This window comes from Suricata suricatta, chromosome 12 (assembly GCF_006229205.1).
Source record: "Suricata suricatta isolate VVHF042 chromosome 12, meerkat_22Aug2017_6uvM2_HiC, whole genome shotgun sequence".
NCBI lineage: Eukaryota > Metazoa > Chordata > Mammalia > Carnivora > Herpestidae > Suricata > Suricata suricatta.
In genome coordinates, this window is record NC_043711.1 from 7,258,264 (window position 1) to 7,276,056 (window position 17,793).

The 17,793-nt window shown below is 56.3% G+C and overlaps 2 protein-coding genes and 1 long non-coding RNA gene across 5 annotated transcripts; 2 read left to right on the top strand and 1 right to left on the bottom strand.

The window, feature by feature from the left end:
- Positions 1-2,260: 2,260 nt before the first annotated feature.
- LOC115274093 lies at positions 2,261-5,220 on the bottom strand. 3 transcript variants are annotated; one of them, XR_003901092.1, is made up of 6 exons: positions 5,067-5,220; positions 4,723-4,805; positions 4,376-4,541; positions 3,811-3,955; positions 3,321-3,477; positions 2,261-2,416 (listed from the first exon to the last, which is right to left on the bottom strand). It is a non-coding gene; the product is annotated as an uncharacterized LOC115274093 (long non-coding RNA). The 3 variants fall into 3 exon arrangements; XR_003901091.1 differs by having other exon boundaries at positions 4,376-4,805; XR_003901090.1 differs by lacking the exons at positions 4,376-4,541; positions 4,723-4,805; positions 5,067-5,220 and adding an exon at positions 4,223-4,356.
- Positions 5,221-5,475: 255 nt separating this feature from the next.
- ICAM1 (intercellular adhesion molecule 1) lies at positions 5,476-15,002 on the top strand. The gene is made up of 7 exons (XM_029916377.1): positions 5,476-5,602; positions 7,253-7,510; positions 11,748-12,053; positions 12,395-12,682; positions 12,981-13,235; positions 13,403-13,648; positions 13,734-15,002. Exons 1-7 carry the CDS (start codon positions 5,536-5,538, stop codon positions 13,904-13,906), a joined length of 1,593 nt encoding a protein of 530 aa, XP_029772237.1. The 5' UTR covers positions 5,476-5,535; the 3' UTR covers positions 13,907-15,002.
- Positions 15,003-15,107: 105 nt separating this feature from the next.
- Positions 15,108-16,553, top strand: ICAM4 (intercellular adhesion molecule 4 (Landsteiner-Wiener blood group)). Its single transcript, XM_029916378.1, has 3 exons — positions 15,108-15,789; positions 15,909-16,214; positions 16,341-16,553. Exons 1-3 carry the CDS (start codon positions 15,396-15,398, stop codon positions 16,475-16,477), a joined length of 837 nt encoding a protein of 278 aa, XP_029772238.1. The 5' UTR covers positions 15,108-15,395; the 3' UTR covers positions 16,478-16,553.
- Positions 16,554-17,793: the final 1,240 nt, after the last annotated feature.

Below are 17,793 nucleotides of genomic sequence, written 5' to 3' on the forward strand. Positions count from 1 at the left end.
GACTGGGGACCCACAATGACATATCACTTCCCCCTACCCCATTAGGATGGCAATAATGACAGGAACCGTAAAACAGAAAATAGGTATTGATGAGGATGTGTAGAAAGTAGAACTCTTAAATAAATTTAATGTTTATTTTTGAAAGAGAGAGAGAGAGAGAGAGACAGAGCATGAGAGGGGGAGGGGCAGAGAGAGAGGAAGACACAGAATCGGAAGCAGGTTCCAGGCTCCGAGCTGTCAGCACAGGGCCTGTGGTGGTGCTTTAAACTCACACGAATTACAAGATCATGACCTGAGCTGAAGTCAGACACTTACCCGACTGAGCGCACCCCCACCCCCAGCAATTGCCCGTCTAAGTATATTCCCCAAAGGATTGAAAAAATCTTCACACCAACACTTGTCCGTGAATGTGCATAGCAGTATGATTCACGAAAGCCCAAAGGGAGAAAACGGATAAAGAAAATGTCGTATCTCCATATAATGCAATATCCTCCAGCTCTAAAAAGAAATTTAGGACAGGGGCACCTGGGAGGCTCAGTTGGTTAAGAGTCTGACTTTAGAGTTCAGCTCAGGTCATGATCTCAGTTTGTGAGTTCCAGCCCAAGGCTCTGCATTGACAGTGCGAAGCCTGCTTGGGATTCTTTCTCTCCCTCGCTCTCTTCCCCTCCCCACTCACATTCTCTGTCTCTCCAGGTCTTAAACAAATAAATATTTAAAAATAAAAGAGAGATGAAGCCTACCCAAAATAATTAGGACTGGAATAGACCCTTGGATGCCAATGCTCACGGTGGCATTATTCACAATAGTCACAAAGTGGAAACAACGCAGGTGGCCATCAATAGATGAACAAATTAAATGCGATATTACAGTGGAATATCATTCAGCCAAAAGGAAGACGTGCTGGGCGCCTGGGTGGCTCAGTGGATTAAATGTCTGACTCCTGATCTCAGGTCTGGTCTTGATCTCGTGGTCATGAGTTTGAGCCCCGCATTGGGCTCCACACAGGGGCGTGGAGCCTACTTAATAAAAAAATTAAAATTTAAATTAAAAAAATGAAAACATCAATACAGGCCACAACACGGATGAAACTTTATGCTGAACATCACGGACATTACGCTGGGGGAAGGCCGCCAGACACAAAAGGCCACGCAGTGTGCGACCGCATTTATAGGAAATGTCCAGAATGTGCAGATCCATAGAGACGGCAGATCCGTGGTGGCCGCGGGCTGAGGAGAGGGGGTTGGGAGGTGCCAGGTTTCTGGGGGGCAGTGATGGAAATATTCCAGAATCAAGTAGTGGTGATGGTTGTACAAGATTGTGGATACACAGGAAAAGTTTGTAAAGGCTAAAAGTAAGTTTTGTGTTGTGAATTTGTCTCATGTACATATAGTATATATTATTCAGCATATATGTGCATATACAGCCTATGAATGTAAATTGATATATCCACTTTGAAAACTAGTGTTGTGAGTTCTTCCCAAAATTAAAAATCGTACTACCATATGATCCAGCAATGTTACTTCTGGCTATTTATCTGAAGGAAACAAAATCAGGATCTTGAAAAGATATCTACGCCTCCAAGTTACTGCAGCATTATTTACAATAGCCAACACATAGAAACAACCTAATTGTCCACTGATGTATATTATTGGAAACACACACACGTGTACACACATATATAATTGATATACAATATATGTGTGTACATGCGTATACAAACACATATACACAACGGAATACTATTCGTCCATAGAAAGAAGGAAATCTTGCCATTCGCTACAGCATAGATGGACCTTCGGGTCATTATGCTAAGTGGCATCAATCAGAAAATGACAAATACTGCAGGGTCTCACTTATATGTGGAATCTTAAACAACAACAACAAAACACCTGAGGAGGGGCGCCTGGGTGGCTCCGTTGGTTAAGCATCTGGCTTCGGCTCAGGTCATGATCTCATGGTTCGTGGGTTCGAGCCCTGCGTCTGGCTCTGTGCTGACAGCTCAGAGCCTGGAGCTGCTTTGGATTCTGTGTCTCCCTCTCTCTCTGACCCTCCCCTGCTCAAACTCTCTCTGTCTCTCAAAAATAAAAAACATTAAAAAAAAAAAACACTCGAGGAGACCTCAGTTGGTTAAACATCCCTTTTGTCTCTGGTCAGGATCTCATGGTTTGTGCGATCAAGCGCTGAGCCTGCCTGGAATTCTCTCTCTCTCTCTCTCTCTCTCTCTCTCTCTCTTAAAATAAATAAATTTTAAAGCAAAACAAAAGAAACACGTGAATTTTTTTTAATGCAGGGACCCGACAGGTGGCTGCCACAGGCAGGGGGTGGGGAACGGAGAGAAGGGGGTCAAAGGGCACCAACTTCTGGTTACAAGGTAACTAGGTCCTGGGGCTGCGATGGCCAGCATGGTGACTAAAAACTGTTTAAACAAATAAACAGAAATGTATATCTGAAGTAACGAAGAGTTCAGGAGCTGACATTCCGACAGCAGCCTCGAGCCAGCGGGGCACAGGATCCGCACAGAAAGTCCGCCCACTCCCAAGGGGCTCCTCAGTGAGACTGAACCACAGTGGCCCCGAAGCGAACCCCACACTAACGCACAGCTTTTCTGGCTGCCTTCCCCGACTCCCCCCCGGACCCCCATCCCCGGTATAAACCGCCTGAACTGAGTCTGGCTCCGGGGGGGGCTGCTTTTGGGGAGAACGTCCACTAGAGCAGCTGCTAAGTTATCAGGGCCTGGATTCGAACCCCAGTCTGCTCCTACTCCTGTCACAACCTTGTGGCTGGAATGCCCTGAGACCCTTCTGTAAAAATGGGGGGAAGGGAAGTCTGGGCTAGAGGAAGAGCATGTCCAGAATGCTCAGGGCCGAAAGAAGTCCACCGAAGCTGCCAGAACTCCGAGCAAAGGGAGAGCAGGCCCCAGGGCACGAAGTGGGACGTGAGTCCGCTGCCTCTAGTCTGTCGGGGCTCCGATCACGGGACTGCCCAAGACTGCCTGGCACCCGAGGAGGAAGTCCTGCCCTTCCTGGAAGCTTCGGGGAAGGGCTGGGAGCCCCTGCTTTCCTCTTCTTGGTGGAAACACAAAGGGAACGCAGGACCAGGAGGCGGACCCTCCTCTCGCTAACCTGGCCCCCATCACCGCCCCGCCTTCATCACAGGAAATGGCTCTCCATCCTCCTAGCAGATCAGGCCCGAACCAAGGAGTCGTCCTTGACTCCGCTCTGTCCTCACATCGCAGCAAGCACGGCTGATCTTGCCACCAAAACAGACGTCAAATCTCTTCTCCAACGCCACTGCCCAGAGCAGGCCTCAGCATTACTCACCTCGACTAGAGTAGCCACCTCCTCCCTGGCCTCCTGGCCTCCATCTTGTCCTCCCTGGCCCAGGAATGTGGATCCTGCCGTCTCAGGAGGGTGCCTGTAAACACTCGAGCCGGGGCTGTCCCTCCCCTGCTCAGAACCCTCCATGGCTCCCACCTCACTGGGAAGAAAAGCCAGAGTCCTCTGCAGACTGACAAGCATGCCCCTTCTCCTCCCTGCCCTCCTTCCCTCCCCCCTTCCTTACTGCGCTCCAGCCCTACTGGCCTCCTGGCTGTCCCTACCTCAGGGCCTTTGCACATTCAATACTCCATCCAGAGCATTCCGTCCCAGCAATTGTCCCAGGACCCTCCTCGCTTCCCCGTGTCTTTGCTCAAATGTCACCTTCTCAGCTTTCCCCAGAGTACTCTATTTTAAAAGTTCACAGGCCCTCACATTTCCCATCCCCTCCTGTGTTACTTCCCCCCAGCATGAATAACGAACTAACGCCCCATACATTGTATATTTGTTTCTTATCTGTCCCCGCCGCTGAAACCATCTCTGCACAATGGCGAAATGTTTGCCTTTCCTTATCACTGCCGTGTTGCCAGCCACCTGGAAGGATTCCTAGCACAGCGGGCACTCACTAAGCACCGCAGGGCCTGTCGGGAGAGATCAGGAAAGAACTGCGCTTTTAGGGCTGCAAGGAAGGCTTCGGCCGCGCGGGGGAGCTCGCCGCCCGCGCACTGCGGGCCAAGGTCCAGGGACCGGTCGCGGAGAGTCCGAGAAAACTCCGCCGGAAAAGACACCGTCCCCCGCCTCCCGCACAGGATTTTCCCAGTCCCTTCGAGGTTTGGCGCGTCCCTGCTCCCACCCCGCAGCTTTGCCCAGGCACTTCGGGGAGGGATTTCAGCACCCGCCACACCCACCACAAAGATCCCCGTGGAAATTCCTTAGGAATGATCGGGGCAGGAGGAGCGATGCCTTTCTAGTTGACGGGTGACTCGAAGCCCCATCCTCCGAAGGAAGGGCTCGAACGTCCCCTGGGCCCCCCTCCCTTCCCCTTCTGCCGCGCGACCTACCTGGCCCCTGAGAGGTCTCCATGGCGACGCGGCGCGCGTCCCACAACAGGAAGTCAGGCGGCGCGGGTAGGCACTGGGACACCCCAGGGTCCCCAGCCTCGACGTGGTAGATGCCAAGTCTTGGGGTCACACACGATGCCTCCAACCGCGTCCCGCCCTAATGGAACTAGCCCCAGCAAATACCCTCACAAATTTATACCGGTGGTGCCCAGAGTTCAAGTTTCAGGAGGCAGGTGCACGCTTTTAGGAGTTTGACCTCCTCTCCCCGCCCTACTTCGGGGGCGTAGGGGCTGTTTCCATGAGGAAAGCAAGGGTCCGAGCGCCCCCCTCCATTCCAAGTGTGCTACCTCAGTTTCCCCGAGGAGCCTGGGGACGTAAGCGGGGGTTTCGGAGCGTCAGGACCACGCGGCTTCCTTCCTTTTTCTGGAAGCTGTAAAGATACCCCCGCGGCGGAGGTCGAAAGGGGAAGCGAGGCCGCGGGGGTGGCAGCGTCATCGGAGGGGGGGGGGAATGCAGGGCCCCGGTCGTGATGACGCCTCGAGTCCTCACCCCCACGTTTCGCGGACCCTTGCATGTGCCCAGGCTTGCTCCTGCTGCTTCTTGAGAAATCTGTCAGCTGGGCCGGGACTTGCCCCTTGGGGGAAGGGCACCCTTGATAGAGAATGCCCCGAAGAGATTCATGGGTCCTCACCCTAAAGAAGGATCGTCCACTTAAAGAGGCCTGCCTGCGCTGGGGAGTCAGACGAGTTCGAAGCCCCCCGCGGCTCGGAGGCTCGGTTTACCACTCTGCGGAATGGACGCAATAACAGTCCCTACCGTCCAGGGTAGTGAGCGGTTCTCCGTAGAGCCTGAGAGCCGCGTAACCCACCCCCAGCCACCCCCCGCCCCGAGCCCGCCAGCCCGCTGCACCCCCCCACTGGCTCAATTCGGAAATTCCAGCGCTCGGGCGCCCAACGAGGGGGGACAAAACGACTTAGGCTCGGCACTCTTTCAATCCGGAAATGCCGGAGTCCTCGTTCCGGAGGGGAAGGCGTAAGGTTTCCGGGAAAGTAGCGCCGCCCTCTGCCCCCCGTGCCCGGCCACTATAAAAGGCCCGCGGGCTGCGGCCATGCACCAGTCCGTGCGGCTGCGGGTCTTTGTCCGCCCGTCTTCGACGCGCTATGGCCCTCGCCGCCGCCCGTCCCGCGCTGCCAGCGCTCCTGGCCCTGATCGGAGCTCTGCTCCCAGGTGAGTCGGGGTGGGGGCTGCCGTCGAGCCAACTCCCGGGATCGCGGCTGCGCCCTGGGCGCCCTGGGCGGACCGGCTCCGGGCCGGCTGCGGATAAGCCCCGGTCGTACTCAGGGTTATGGGAAGTTGGGGCTAGAGCCGCCGGTTGCAAGACAGCGACCCTGGGTTCGAATCCACACCGGGTATCACTTCCATGCGAAGCTTCAACTTCTAGTTGGAGTCTCCCAGGCCTCAGTTTCTCAGCTGTAAAATGGAGAACGTAATAGCGGCCACCTCGAAATGGTTGTGTCCTGGCCGAATGCCACGCCTGGCTCCAGGACTCCGGTCACATTGTGTGGCGACGTGACCGGCGCCAAGCCGAGTAGGCTGGGGACCCCTCTCCCAACACACACACATGTGCATTCTGTTCCTCGTCCCCCCTGCCCCCGGGGGAAGTCCGGGACTGCCTCTGCTCAGGGGAATTCCAGGGCTGACTCGCCCTAAGACCAGAGGCGGCCAGTGGCGCCCCCAGCCTCCTCCACCAACCCCAGGCTGCAGGGAGGGGAAAAAGGGAGCGGGGAGGGGCCGCAAAGGGGGGGTGCGGTAAAGGCAGTCACTTTTGGGGAGTGGGAGAAGGGGAAAGGGACACCCGCGCTTGCCATCTCAGCAAAGGGTTCTAGTCCAGACGCCACTGTCGATTCTACTGCTTCTCAGCTGAGTACTTCACGTCTTACAACCTCACAGCCTCACCATTTCACTCTGTGAAACGGGAACGCTCCCAGAATCCCTCTCGGAGAATTCACAGAGCTGCCGTTTTCCCACACCTCCGCCCACCCCCAGATAGAGGAGACCCAGAACTGAGGCCAGGAATTTTTGGAAGAGGCATAGACGGGGTGGGCCCAGAGGGAGGTTTGTTGTTGTTGTTTTTGCTTTGGAGACTCCAGGGAGTCTGAGGGAGCTAATCCCCACAACCTCCTTTCTTTCCTGCAGCCACGCACTGCCTGCCCTGTGCTAGGAGACCACTGCATTAAGCAGGGGCTGGAATGAATATATGTACCCACCTTACAGAAGGGGAAATTGAGGCCTTGAGAGGGGAGACCACTTGTCAGAGGGAGTAACTGGAACCTTTCCATTCCCGGAGCGCTAGCCTCCTCTATCTCACGTCTTGGGAGGGAGAAGCACACTGACTTCACGTCCCTTCTCTGCTAAAGTCTTCCGGGGCTTCCCGTTGCCTTCAGGATGACGGGCAAGTCCCTGGCACCGCCTGTCCTGCCCACAAGGTCGATCTTCCTGACCTCATTTCTCCTGCTCTTCCCCCTCACTCACTCTCTCCAGCCACCCTGCCTCAGGACCTTTGCACTTGTGCCTTTTGCCTGGGATTAATTTCTCTCTTCTCCGAATGGCCAGTCCCTTCTCATCATTCAAATCTCTGCGCACACATTTCCCTGTTACCAAATCACTGCCTGTTCCCTCACCCGGTTTTGTTTTTGCCAAAGCTCTGAAAAACATCGGTTATTGATTATCTTGTTTGCCTATGAATTTTTTCTGTCTCCCATACCAAAGGCAGAGTTTTGCCTCGTTCAAGGCCATGTGCCCAGCACTCAGCCCAGGCCAGGCCCACGGTAGTTGCTGATGAACCCAATTTGTCCTGTCCTCCATCTTTTGTCCTAGGACTCGGAGGTGGCCAGACCTCAGTGCACCCCCCGGAAGCCATCATACCCCGAGGAGGCTCTGTGCGGGTCAACTGTAGTAGTTCTTGTGACCGCCCTGCCTTCGTGGGCCTGGAGACTGTGCTGACTAAGAAGGAAGTGGCCCAGGGGGACAACTGGAAGCTCTTCGAACTGAGTGGTGTGCAAGGAGATACCAAACCAATTTGCTTCTCACAATGTCAAACACAGACGATTGCTCAGATGTCCCTCGTTGTGTACTGTGAGTGCTGGGCCCAGGGACCGGACGAGGCGGGCTGGGTGGAGGACGGGGATGCGTGGGGGGTCCCCTCAGGCTGGGCCGACCTTTGTTGCTTAGTGGTGGGGACCGACCTGGCTCACCAGAGGACCGGTGGGCACATCTTCAGAAATTGGACACTTACCGAACGGAGACACCCAGGCGCCCCCTGATACGCCTTTTTAAAAGAAGATGCCGTTTAGGGGCACCTGAGTGGCTTGGTCGGGTTGAACGTCCGACTCCTGATTTTGGCTCAGGTCAGGGTCTCGCTGTTCATGGGCTCAAGTCCCGCTTTGGGCTCTGTACTGACAGTGCGGAGCCTGCTGGGGACTCTCTCCCTCTTACTCTGCCTCTCCCCTGCTTGTATGTATGCTCTGTTTTTCTCTCTCAAAATACATAAGCATTAATGAAAAAGAAGATGCAATTTTGGGGCACCTGGGTGACTCAGTTGGTTAATCGCGTCCGACTTTGGCTCAGGTCTTCATCTCACGGTTCGTCAGTTCGAGCCCCGTGTCACGCTCTGTGCTGGCAGCTCAGAGCCTGGAGTCTGGTTTGATTCTGTGTGTCCCTCTTTCTGTCCCTCCCTCACTTACGCTCTGTCTCTCAAAACTAAACGTTAAAAAAAATTATTTATTTATTTAATGTTTTGTATTTATTTTTGAGACAGAGAGAGACAGAACATGAGCAGGGAGAGGCAGAGAGACGGGGAGACACAGAATTGGAAGCAGGCTCTAGGCTCTGAGCTGTTAGCACAGAGCTTCACTCAGGGCTTGAACCCATGAATGTGAGATCATGACCTGAGCTGAAGTCGGAGGCTTAACTGACTGAGTCACCCAGGGGCCCCCAAAATTTTATTTTTAAAAAGAAGATGCAAATTAAAAGTAGCTGGGACATGGCATTTTTCACATACTGGCAACAATCCAAAGAGTTGATAACAGCCACATGGGCAAGACGGGGAAGCAGGCAGTCCCAGGCCATTGCTGAGAACATGGGAGAAGCAGAACCCCGAGTAGGGAAGTGGGCATCGGTTCTCTAAACGGCCCACGCATGTGTGCTTTGACACAGAAATCCCGTTCCTCGGACTTGGGCTCCCATGTGTCCCTGCCCCCGAGGGAGCCGAGTGGCTGCCGGGGGTCATTCACTGGGGCTTTATTTGCAAGGACAAAAGTTTCCAAGCCCCTCGGCCGTAGGGCACTGGGGGGATCAACTGTAGTTTGGTCACTGGAAGGAGTAGTATTCAGCTGCACAAAGAAAAGGAGGAACTCCCGTGTCCAAAAGAGGAATGAGCTCCAAGGTGTCCCCTCAAGTTCAAGAGGAGGGAGGCGTGCCCAGAACGAGCGGAATGCCATCCTGGTGTTGAGAAGCAGCAGGGTGGGGTGAAGGACGCCCTTGTTGACACTTAAAGGAGTCGTGAGAGGAAATCCCAGAAATGAGAGAGAGAGAGAGGCTGGGGGAGGGGTGCCCCGGGCCGGTTTTTTTCCATGTGTTGCCTTTTTTTTTTAATTAAAAAAATTTGTTTTTCTTTAATGTTTATGTATTTTTGAGAGACAGAGCATGAGCAGGGGAGGGGCAGAGAGAGAAGGAGACACAATCTGAGGCAGGCTCCAGGCTCTGAGCTGTCAGCACAGAGCCCGACGCGGGGCTTGAACTCATGAACCGCGAGATCATGACCTGAGCCGAAGTCGGCTGCTTAACCAACGGAGCCACCCAGTTTCCTTCCTTTCCTCTGGGCACTTGGAACTGGAGAACTACTATTACATTGGCAACGAATAAGTAAAATTCAGATGAAAACAAAACAGGACAAGCAAACAAGGAGGAAAGGAGAGAAAGAGAGCCCGCCGACCGGTCTCAGGGTTAGACGGCTTTGGGTTCCAGTCCCAGCACGGCCCTTATGGACTGGGTGACTGCGAGGGACACGGCTTGCTGGCTGACTTTGCCACGAGCCCTCCTCGCGGGGGTGTAATGATGCACTGAGGCATGAAGGACACGCCACCGACTTGGTGTCTGAGCAAAAAGCCTTTGGGGAAAACAGTGGCTTCGCTTCTGATTTGGAGCATGTCTGGGCAGATTCTGGCCAGCCGAGGAGAGTCCCCAAATGTTCCCAGGGCAAACCTCCCTGGGGGACTTCGGCGTGGCCATTGAAAGCACAGTGCTCCAACTTTGGGGCCTCGGTCTGCCACGTTTCTCCCTCTGTGACTTTGGGTACAAGGCTTTGCCTTAATTTCCAGCTCTGTGATATGGAGCCAAGGTCCCGCACCCCTGCAGGGGGTCACCTAGGAGAGACTCTGTCTAGCTTGATCCTGTCCCACCCCTGGTGTAAAGATGACGGAGGGTGGCTGAACTTTCTCTAGAAAGAGAAAAGGTATTACCTCCTATAGGAGGTGACCTTTAACTGGGCCTTGAAGGGTGAGTAGGAGTTGGTTCAGACAGGCATTCAGGGCTGAGGGAACAGCCTAGGTTTGAGTGGGAAAACAGGCTGAATGGAGGGGGTGGGCGTTAGGAGGGGCTGAATACTAACAGATTGGTGGGGACCTTCTCAGGGTGGTAGGGAGCCATGGAGGGTGTGAGAGCAGGCCAGGGATCTAGATAGCAGAAGGCTGGGGCGCCTGGGTGGCTCAGTCAGTTAAGTATCTGACTCTTGGTTTTGGCTCGGGTCATGATCTCACGGTTCTTGGATTCGAGCCCCAAATCAGGCTCTGCGCTGACGGTTCGGAGCCTGCTTGGGACTCTCTCACTCTGCCCCTCCCATCTCTCTCTCTCTCTCAAAATAAGTAAATAAATTTAAAAAAATTATTAGCAGAAGGCTGGCCTTTGGGGAAACCAGCGGGCAGGTGGCCGTGGACCTTGTCCAGGCCACATGTGTGGGCAGTGGCTGGGTAGAGGAAGGGCGGGTCCTTGGAAGAGTGAACTAACCAGGACTGAAGGTTGGGGCTCAGGGAGAGGGAGGGGCAAGACCTCCTCCCCCGGTCTGGCCTTCAGGGCAAGGAGCTGTGCTCAGGGATCCAAGCAACGGCGGGGCTGAGGTTGAGGTTTGCACCAGCTCTGCAACTTGGCGTTTGCAGCAGGCATTTAGGGGTTTTCTTGCCCTTATATCTTTTTAAAAGCTTTAGTGAGATAACATTTACATACATAAGTCACCCCTTTCAAGTGTACAATTCAACAAGTTTGAATGTATTTGTAGAGTTCATACAACCACCGCCACCATCTAATCTTAGAACATTCCATCACACCTAAAAGGAAACCTCATGTCCACTTAGTCATTCTCTCTCTTAAATGCATTAATGAAAGCCTTAACCTCCAATAACCCATTTTACAGCTCAGGAAACTGAGGCTTGATTTCTCCAACCTTGAGGGCTGGCGCTATTTCCAGGGCCCCGTGGCTCGTGGCCCAGAAGCCCCAAAGATAGGAATCAAACAAACCGGGGGGGGGGGGTCTCAGTGCTAAGTCACAGCTCAGTCCATTTTCACTTTCAGTCCCGGCTTGAAATTCTGTTACCTTATGCGAACGGGGACCCTGACCTGCAAAACCCAAGCCCACGTGTTGTGTTTTCAGGGGCTACTCAAGAGTTTCATTTTGAGTGTCTGTGGGTGGTTCTTGGCATTTTTAACATTTCAGGGGATCACACAGCACCTTTGGGAACTTCTTTCCCTTAAAAGGAGGCTCCTCAAAGGCCTTAAGTCAGTGCGGGTGGCTCAACCGTAGTTTTTCTATAAAGACAGATAATCTACTGTGTGCCGACAACAGATCCGGGGACAAAGCTGACCAAGAACCCCCCTTCCTGGGCTGAAGTTACATGGCGTGCCAGGGAAGTAGAGGCAAAACAAGTTAACTGAGTAGATGTGTGTCACCCTTGGGTGTCAGGGAAAAATAAGACCAAGAAGAAGAGAAGGGGGAGCATGGGGTCTTTTCAAAACAATCTCTACTGGACTGGGCAGTTTACATGGACACCGGGACTCCTGAGGATGGAGTTTGAGGGTTTTCCCACTTTGTGCTCTTAGAGGCTGCAGTGAATAAAGACCGGTTCTTTGCCCTCTTCACCACCTGGGGACTTCCCACCGGTTATCCCGAAGCTCTTAACATTCCTGTCTGGCTTAGGTGGTTTGGGGTGTGTGGTGTGAAGAGGGGAGAGCGGGCGGCTCCTGGGCCCGCGGCGGCTGGCGCCCCAGCGCCCCCTGCAGGCGGGCAGCGTCTCTGGCTCACATGACACCTCCCACCCCCCAGGGCTCCCGGAGCGCATCGAGTTGGCACCCTTACCCCCCTGGCAGCCCGTGGGCGAAAACCTCACCCTGCGCTGCCAGGTGACTGGCGGGGCACCCCGGGCCAACCTCTCGGTGGTGCTGCTCCGCGGGGAGGAGGAGCTGAGCCGTCAGCCGGCTGTCGGGGACCCCGCCAAGGCCACCGCCACGGTGCTGGCTGGCAGAGACGACCACCTCGCCAATTTCTCGTGCCGCACGGAACTGGACCTGCGGTCCCAAGGGCTGCAACTGTTCCAGAACAGCTCGGCCCCCCGGCAGCTCCGAACCTTTGGTGAGGCACTGGGGAGCCCCCAGAGGGGATGGGCCCCAGAAGTGGGGTGAGGGTTCTGCTTGGGGTGTGGGGAAGAGAGGGGCCTCTGGCCATGAGGGTGCTAAGGTGGTGACCTAGATTACAAAGGCTTCTAGAAAGAGCATGTTCTTGGCCATTGGGGTGGGGTGCACTGGGATGGGGTGCCCCAGCTGACCCCTATGTGTGGCGGGGCATGGGTGAGCCTGGGCCACAGAGGCTCCTGGGAAGAGGATCTCCCAGATGGGGCAATGAAAATGCCCCCAGAAAAGGGCTTCCTCTGGTGGCCCATCCGCTCTGTGTTCACACCCACCCTCTCTCGCCAGTCCTGCCCGAGACGCGCCCGAACCTTGCCACCCCCAGGGTTGTGGAAGTGGGCACAGAGTGGTCTATGAACTGCACCATGGAGGGGCTGTTCCCGGCTTCGGAGGCCCAAGTCCGCCTGGAGCTGACGGGCTGGAATCTGCACCCCACGGTCATGTACAACAACGACTCCCTCTTGGCCACGGCCAAGGAGAAGGTTAACACGGAAGAGGAGGGCACCCAGCAGCTGTTGTGCGTGGTGACGCTGGGACACCAGAGCCGGTCACGGCAGGAGACCGTGACCATCTACAGTAAGCCACAAACTGCGAGACCATGACCTGAGCTGAAGTCAGACCCTTAACTGACTGAGCCTCTGTGCTGACAGCTCAGAGCCTGGAGCCTATTTCAGATTCTGTGTGTGTGTGTGTGTCTTTCTCTCTCTTTCTGCCCCTCCCTCACTCCTGCTCTGTTTCTCTCTGTCTCAATAATAAATAAACACTAATAAAAAAGAAAAAACTATTACTGTAAGTAGAGATGGGGGTGGGGCTCCCAAGGGGAGGGACCAATGCTGGAAGGGAGGGTTGTGCTCACCGTGTGCCCCACCCCCAGGCTTCCCGGCTCCCAACCTGATCCTGAGTGAGCCAGAGGTCTCCGAAGGGACCCTGGTGACCGTGGAGTGTGAAACCCAGGCTGGGGCCAAGGTGGTGCTGAGCGGGGCCTCAGCACAGCTCCCAGGACCCAGGGCCCAGCTCCGACTAAATGCCAGTGCTGAGGACGACCGGCGCCTCTTCTCCTGCTCTGCCGTCCTGGAGGCGGGCGGGCAGGTGCTGTACAAGAACCGGACCCGGGAGCTCCGTGTCCTGTGTGAGTGGGGCTGCTGGGCGACGACTCCTAATCCCCAGGACCCCAGGAGCTCCTGCCCTCTGAGGGTCCCCTCCGGGCCTCTCCCCAGATCCCTGAGTCCTCCCATCCCAGGTGGTTGGGGGTGCCCTGGCCCTCACCTCAGCCCTCATCTTGCTCTGTTTCTCCAGATGGTCCCCTCCTAGATGAGAGGGATTGTCTGGGAAACTGGACGTGGCAGGAGGGCTCCCAGCAGACCCTGACGTGTCGACCTCGGGGCAATCCGGTTCCTGAGCTGAAATGTCTCCGGAAGGATGGTCGTTCGCTGCCCATCGGGGACCTGCGACCGGTCAAGCGGGAGGTTGCGGGCACTTACCTGTGCCACGCCAGGAGCTCCCGTGGCGAGGTCACCCGTGAAGTGGTCGTGAACGTGCTCTGTGAGTGTGCCGCTGTTTAGGGCTGGGCAGGGCAGAGGCAGTGAGCCTGGCCGAACCCTCATCACCTGCTGTGTCCTCCCCACAGACCACCGGAATCACATCCTCACCATCATTCTGGTGACAGTTGGCTCCGTGGCTGTGATCACCTGCCTAGCTGCTTACATCTATAACCGCCAGCGAAAGATCCGGGAATACAAGTTACAGAAGGCCCAGGAGGCAGCCGCCATGAAGCTGAACACGCCGGCCACGCCCCCCTGAACCTGTTACCGGCCACACCACCCTGCACCTGTCCCAAGACGGCACAGGGCGTCCCCACAGGGCGGCAATGATGCCACATTGAACAATGGTGGTCACAAGCCACCCACCTTCCCAGGACGCTTGAGGACAGGCCCGAGGCCTCAGGATACAGACAGCATTTGGGATCAAGGCATATGCACACTTCGGATCCCCAAGCCTCACACGTGACCTGTCGTCACAGGACTGAGCCATGAGGAGGGGACGAGACTTTGGGTCATGACTGTGAGGGGTGCGAAAGCCTGCGCTGGCCAGAGAGGGTGTGGTGGGACACTAAACATGGGACACCCAGCTGGGACACAGTGAAACTCGCCCCCCAGTGCTAGAGAGAAGTGACCTACACAACACCCACAGCGTGGAAACACATGTCCCCGTCCTTGCTCTGGCAAATACCAGCTCCAGTGCTGCTGTCCATGGACTGTCCCCAACTTTCGATGAGGGCATATTTATTAATTTGTTCTCCTCCGATCTATTTATTGAGTGCTTTTTATGTGGGCTAGGATAGTAGGTAAAGAAGAGGAGCATAGATTTCTGTCTTCAGGGAGTTCTCAGCCTATTCTCATTCAGGGCTGCCCGGTACGGTTGTACTGGCTGTGCACTGCAACGGAGTGCCTGGCAAAAAAAAGACCAAGTGGGGCTGGAATTTCCTACTCTAATTGGCTAAGCTGCTTTCCCCCAGAAGGGGACTTTCAGTGGTGATATGGTTTTGTTGGTAACCTGCCCAGGGACAAGCCACTGAGCCCTTCCCCTCCCCTCATCTCTGACACTGACCTCTGTTAACCGCCTCTCTGTCCATAAGCATCTCCGCTCGTGCTCACAGTGACACGGTGGCGTGCCTAAACATGAACGCCCACAGAGTCCCATGGAACTATGCCCAACCCTGTGTCCCTGCCTGCTCCTACCTGGTTCCATCCCACTGGGACCCTGTAAGAACCGAGCGCCCCAGGAGCTCCAAATTCCTGCCTGAGATGAGGACCCTGGAGGCCGTGGGGTGGAGAGGCCTGGGAGGATCCCCTCCCAGTTCCGGAAGCCTCTTGTGCTAATAAAGCTTTTTCTTGTGCGCCTGCCTGGTGTGAGTTGAGGGAAGATGTCACGTCCAGTTGGAGCCCTTTCTAGTCGGGTCCTCCCACTTCCTCCCCTAAGACAAGGCTGCCGGTTCAAGGCCCACCCCTGAGGCTCTAATCCAAATCTGGGGCTCTTCAGGACCTCTTAAGATTCTAGCGAAAATTAAAGATGCCTTTCCAGAAAACTCTCTTGACCCTTGGTTTCCAACTGTTTGGAATCCCATGCTTGAGCCGGAGGAGGAGCTGAGGGTCTTTGCGCAGGCTCCTGGGCCCTTTCGGGGCCTCCGTCTCTCCGGGTGGGGCTGAGGAGGCGGGGCTGCAGGCCTCCTTATCTCCACAGCCAGCCTTGGCTCCCTGGCGCGGGGCCCCCTCAGTCTGGGCCCTTTCCCATGGGGTCTCTGCTCCCGGTCTCGCTGCTGGTTTTGCTGGCTGCTGCCTACCGGGGAGGCGGGGGCGCGCGTTGGCGCCGGGCTGCGCGGGCTCCAGGTCCCGGAGGCAGCTCTCCGACGCCCTCGGAGACCTCAGTGCCTTTCTGGGTGCGCATAAACCCGGAGTTCAAGGCCGTGCCGCCGGGGGGGTCCGTGTGGCTTAACTGCAGCAGTAGCTGCCCCCTGCCGGAGAATTCCAGCCTCAGCACGCGGCTGCGGCGGGGCCGAACGCACAGTGGGCCCGGCTGGGTATCCTACGAGCTGGTGGATGTGAGGGCCTGGAGCTCCGAGGTGCGCTGCTTCGTCACCTGCGCAGGAGAAACGCGAGGGGCCACGGCCAAGATCACCGCCTACAGTGAGGGACTGGGGCTCAGGTCCTCCGGGGGGCGGGGAGGGGGAAGGAGGGGGGCGGTATTTGACAGTCGTTTTAGGGGGCGCACGCGCACCTCGCTCAGCGGCCCCCTCTTGCTTTAGAACAGCCGCAAAGCGTGATCCTGGATCCTCCAGTCTTAGTGGGCAGTGAGTACACTCTGCGCTGCCACGTGACCCACGTATTCCCCGTGGGCTTCCTGGTGGTGACCCTGAGGCGCGGCGGCCGGGTCATCTACTCTGAGAACCTGGAGCGCTTCACCCGCCTGGATCTGGCCAATGTGACGCTGACTTACACGTTACCCGCTAGGCCCCGCGACCTCTTGCAGCCTGTGACCTGCCACGCACGCCTCAGTCTTGATGGCTTGGTGGTCCGCAGCAGCTCGGCACCCATGACGCTCACAGTCCTCGGTGAGGCACCTTTGTAACCCTGGAGACTTGAGGAGGGGTGGGGGTGGGGTTACGGTCCCAGCAGGGTGAGAGAGCCACGCGGGAGCTCGCATCTCCGTGCTCCTAATTCTCACCTCCTGTCCCCAGCTTGGAGCCCCGCGCCCAAGGTCTTGGCCTCCACCTCCATCGCAGTCGTGGTGGGGATCCTTCTCGTCGTGGGGGCCGCCTACTTGCGGAAATGGCTATTGATGCAGTCCCCGGGCCGTGGCGGGGGTGGTCCATGACGGCTGAGCCAGAGAAAGAAGGAATTGGAAGCAATTTGGGGAACCCTGACTGGTTCAATAAAGCCTTCTTCAGTCAGTCTCTGTCCCATGGCCTAAAAGAATATTAGGGTTCCTTTTCCGAGGAAGTAGTCTTTTTTGGCCTTGCCTCAATCACTTTCTCCAAGTTCCTTGTCTTTCTGACGGCTCCTGAGGTGTCCTCATTCTCAACCTGGGGACCTGGGCGCCCCAGTCCCTCTGCATTCCCGGCCACGTCTGGTAAAATCCCTCTTCTACCGGCATTATCAGAGGGGTGCAGACAGGCGTAGTTTGAGCACTGGAGGACTTTGGGCTGTGGGTGGGGGTGGCTCACAGTGTGGTTTTTCCTGATTGGCTCCGCTGCTGCCACGCTGCAGCTCTGATTGGATGTTAAGTTTCCTTTCCTATTTCCCCCCCACCCCCCTTTAAAACTAGCACTTTCCTGGAGAACAGGGGTGGAGAGAAAACTGGCCCCCACGGGTCACCAGTAGTGCTGGGGTCAGAGCGCAAATGGGAGGGAGCACAAGACACATTGAGGGACAGAGATACGAAGAAAATGTACCCGTGTGGTGACTGCCGGGAAGGAGCCATCAGATGGCCCACGTGGGGTGTCACAGACTCGCGTCCTGGCAACGTCTCGATAGTCACCAGGCCTGGTGGACACATGCGGGGGTGACAAAGCTTGGGGCCCAGATGAAGGGTCGAAGTGTTATAATTGGTCTCTTGGTCTCGGGTGGACAGAATCCGAGCCCGCACTGGGTATCCGGCAGGGCCCTGCGGTCCAAGGCCCCGCCCACCGCGCAGAAAACGGATTCAGGCGGGCTCTTGCGAGGCTTGAGCTCATACACGCCGCGTAGACACGTGCCCGCTGCACGCTGGGTAAATACAGACCCAGAGCAGAGCCGACCCTAATTTAGACGCCCGCGAACGCTGCGCGCATGCACACGTGCTCCCGACTCGCTGGCACTTTCGTCCCCACCCCCTCTGTCGCGTGCGGAGGCGGAGCCGGAGGGGGACTAGGGGCGTGGCTGTAATCCTCAGCTCTCCGGGTCAAAAGGAGAAGGATCCGTGAGGGAAGCCTCCCCCCACCCTTCCCTAGAACCGCGCCTTCCCCGAATCCTGCTCTTCCCAGATCTCTCCTAACCCTTAAATCCTCCACCCCCTGCCCAAGCGGCGCGAGGGTGTGGGGGGGGCGGGCTAACTATGGGGGCGGAGCTCTGAGCCCTGCTCATTATCGCGGCATCCAAGCTAGGGGTAGGGTGGGGGTTTGAGAAGGGCAACCCAGCATCCCCCCCCCCCCG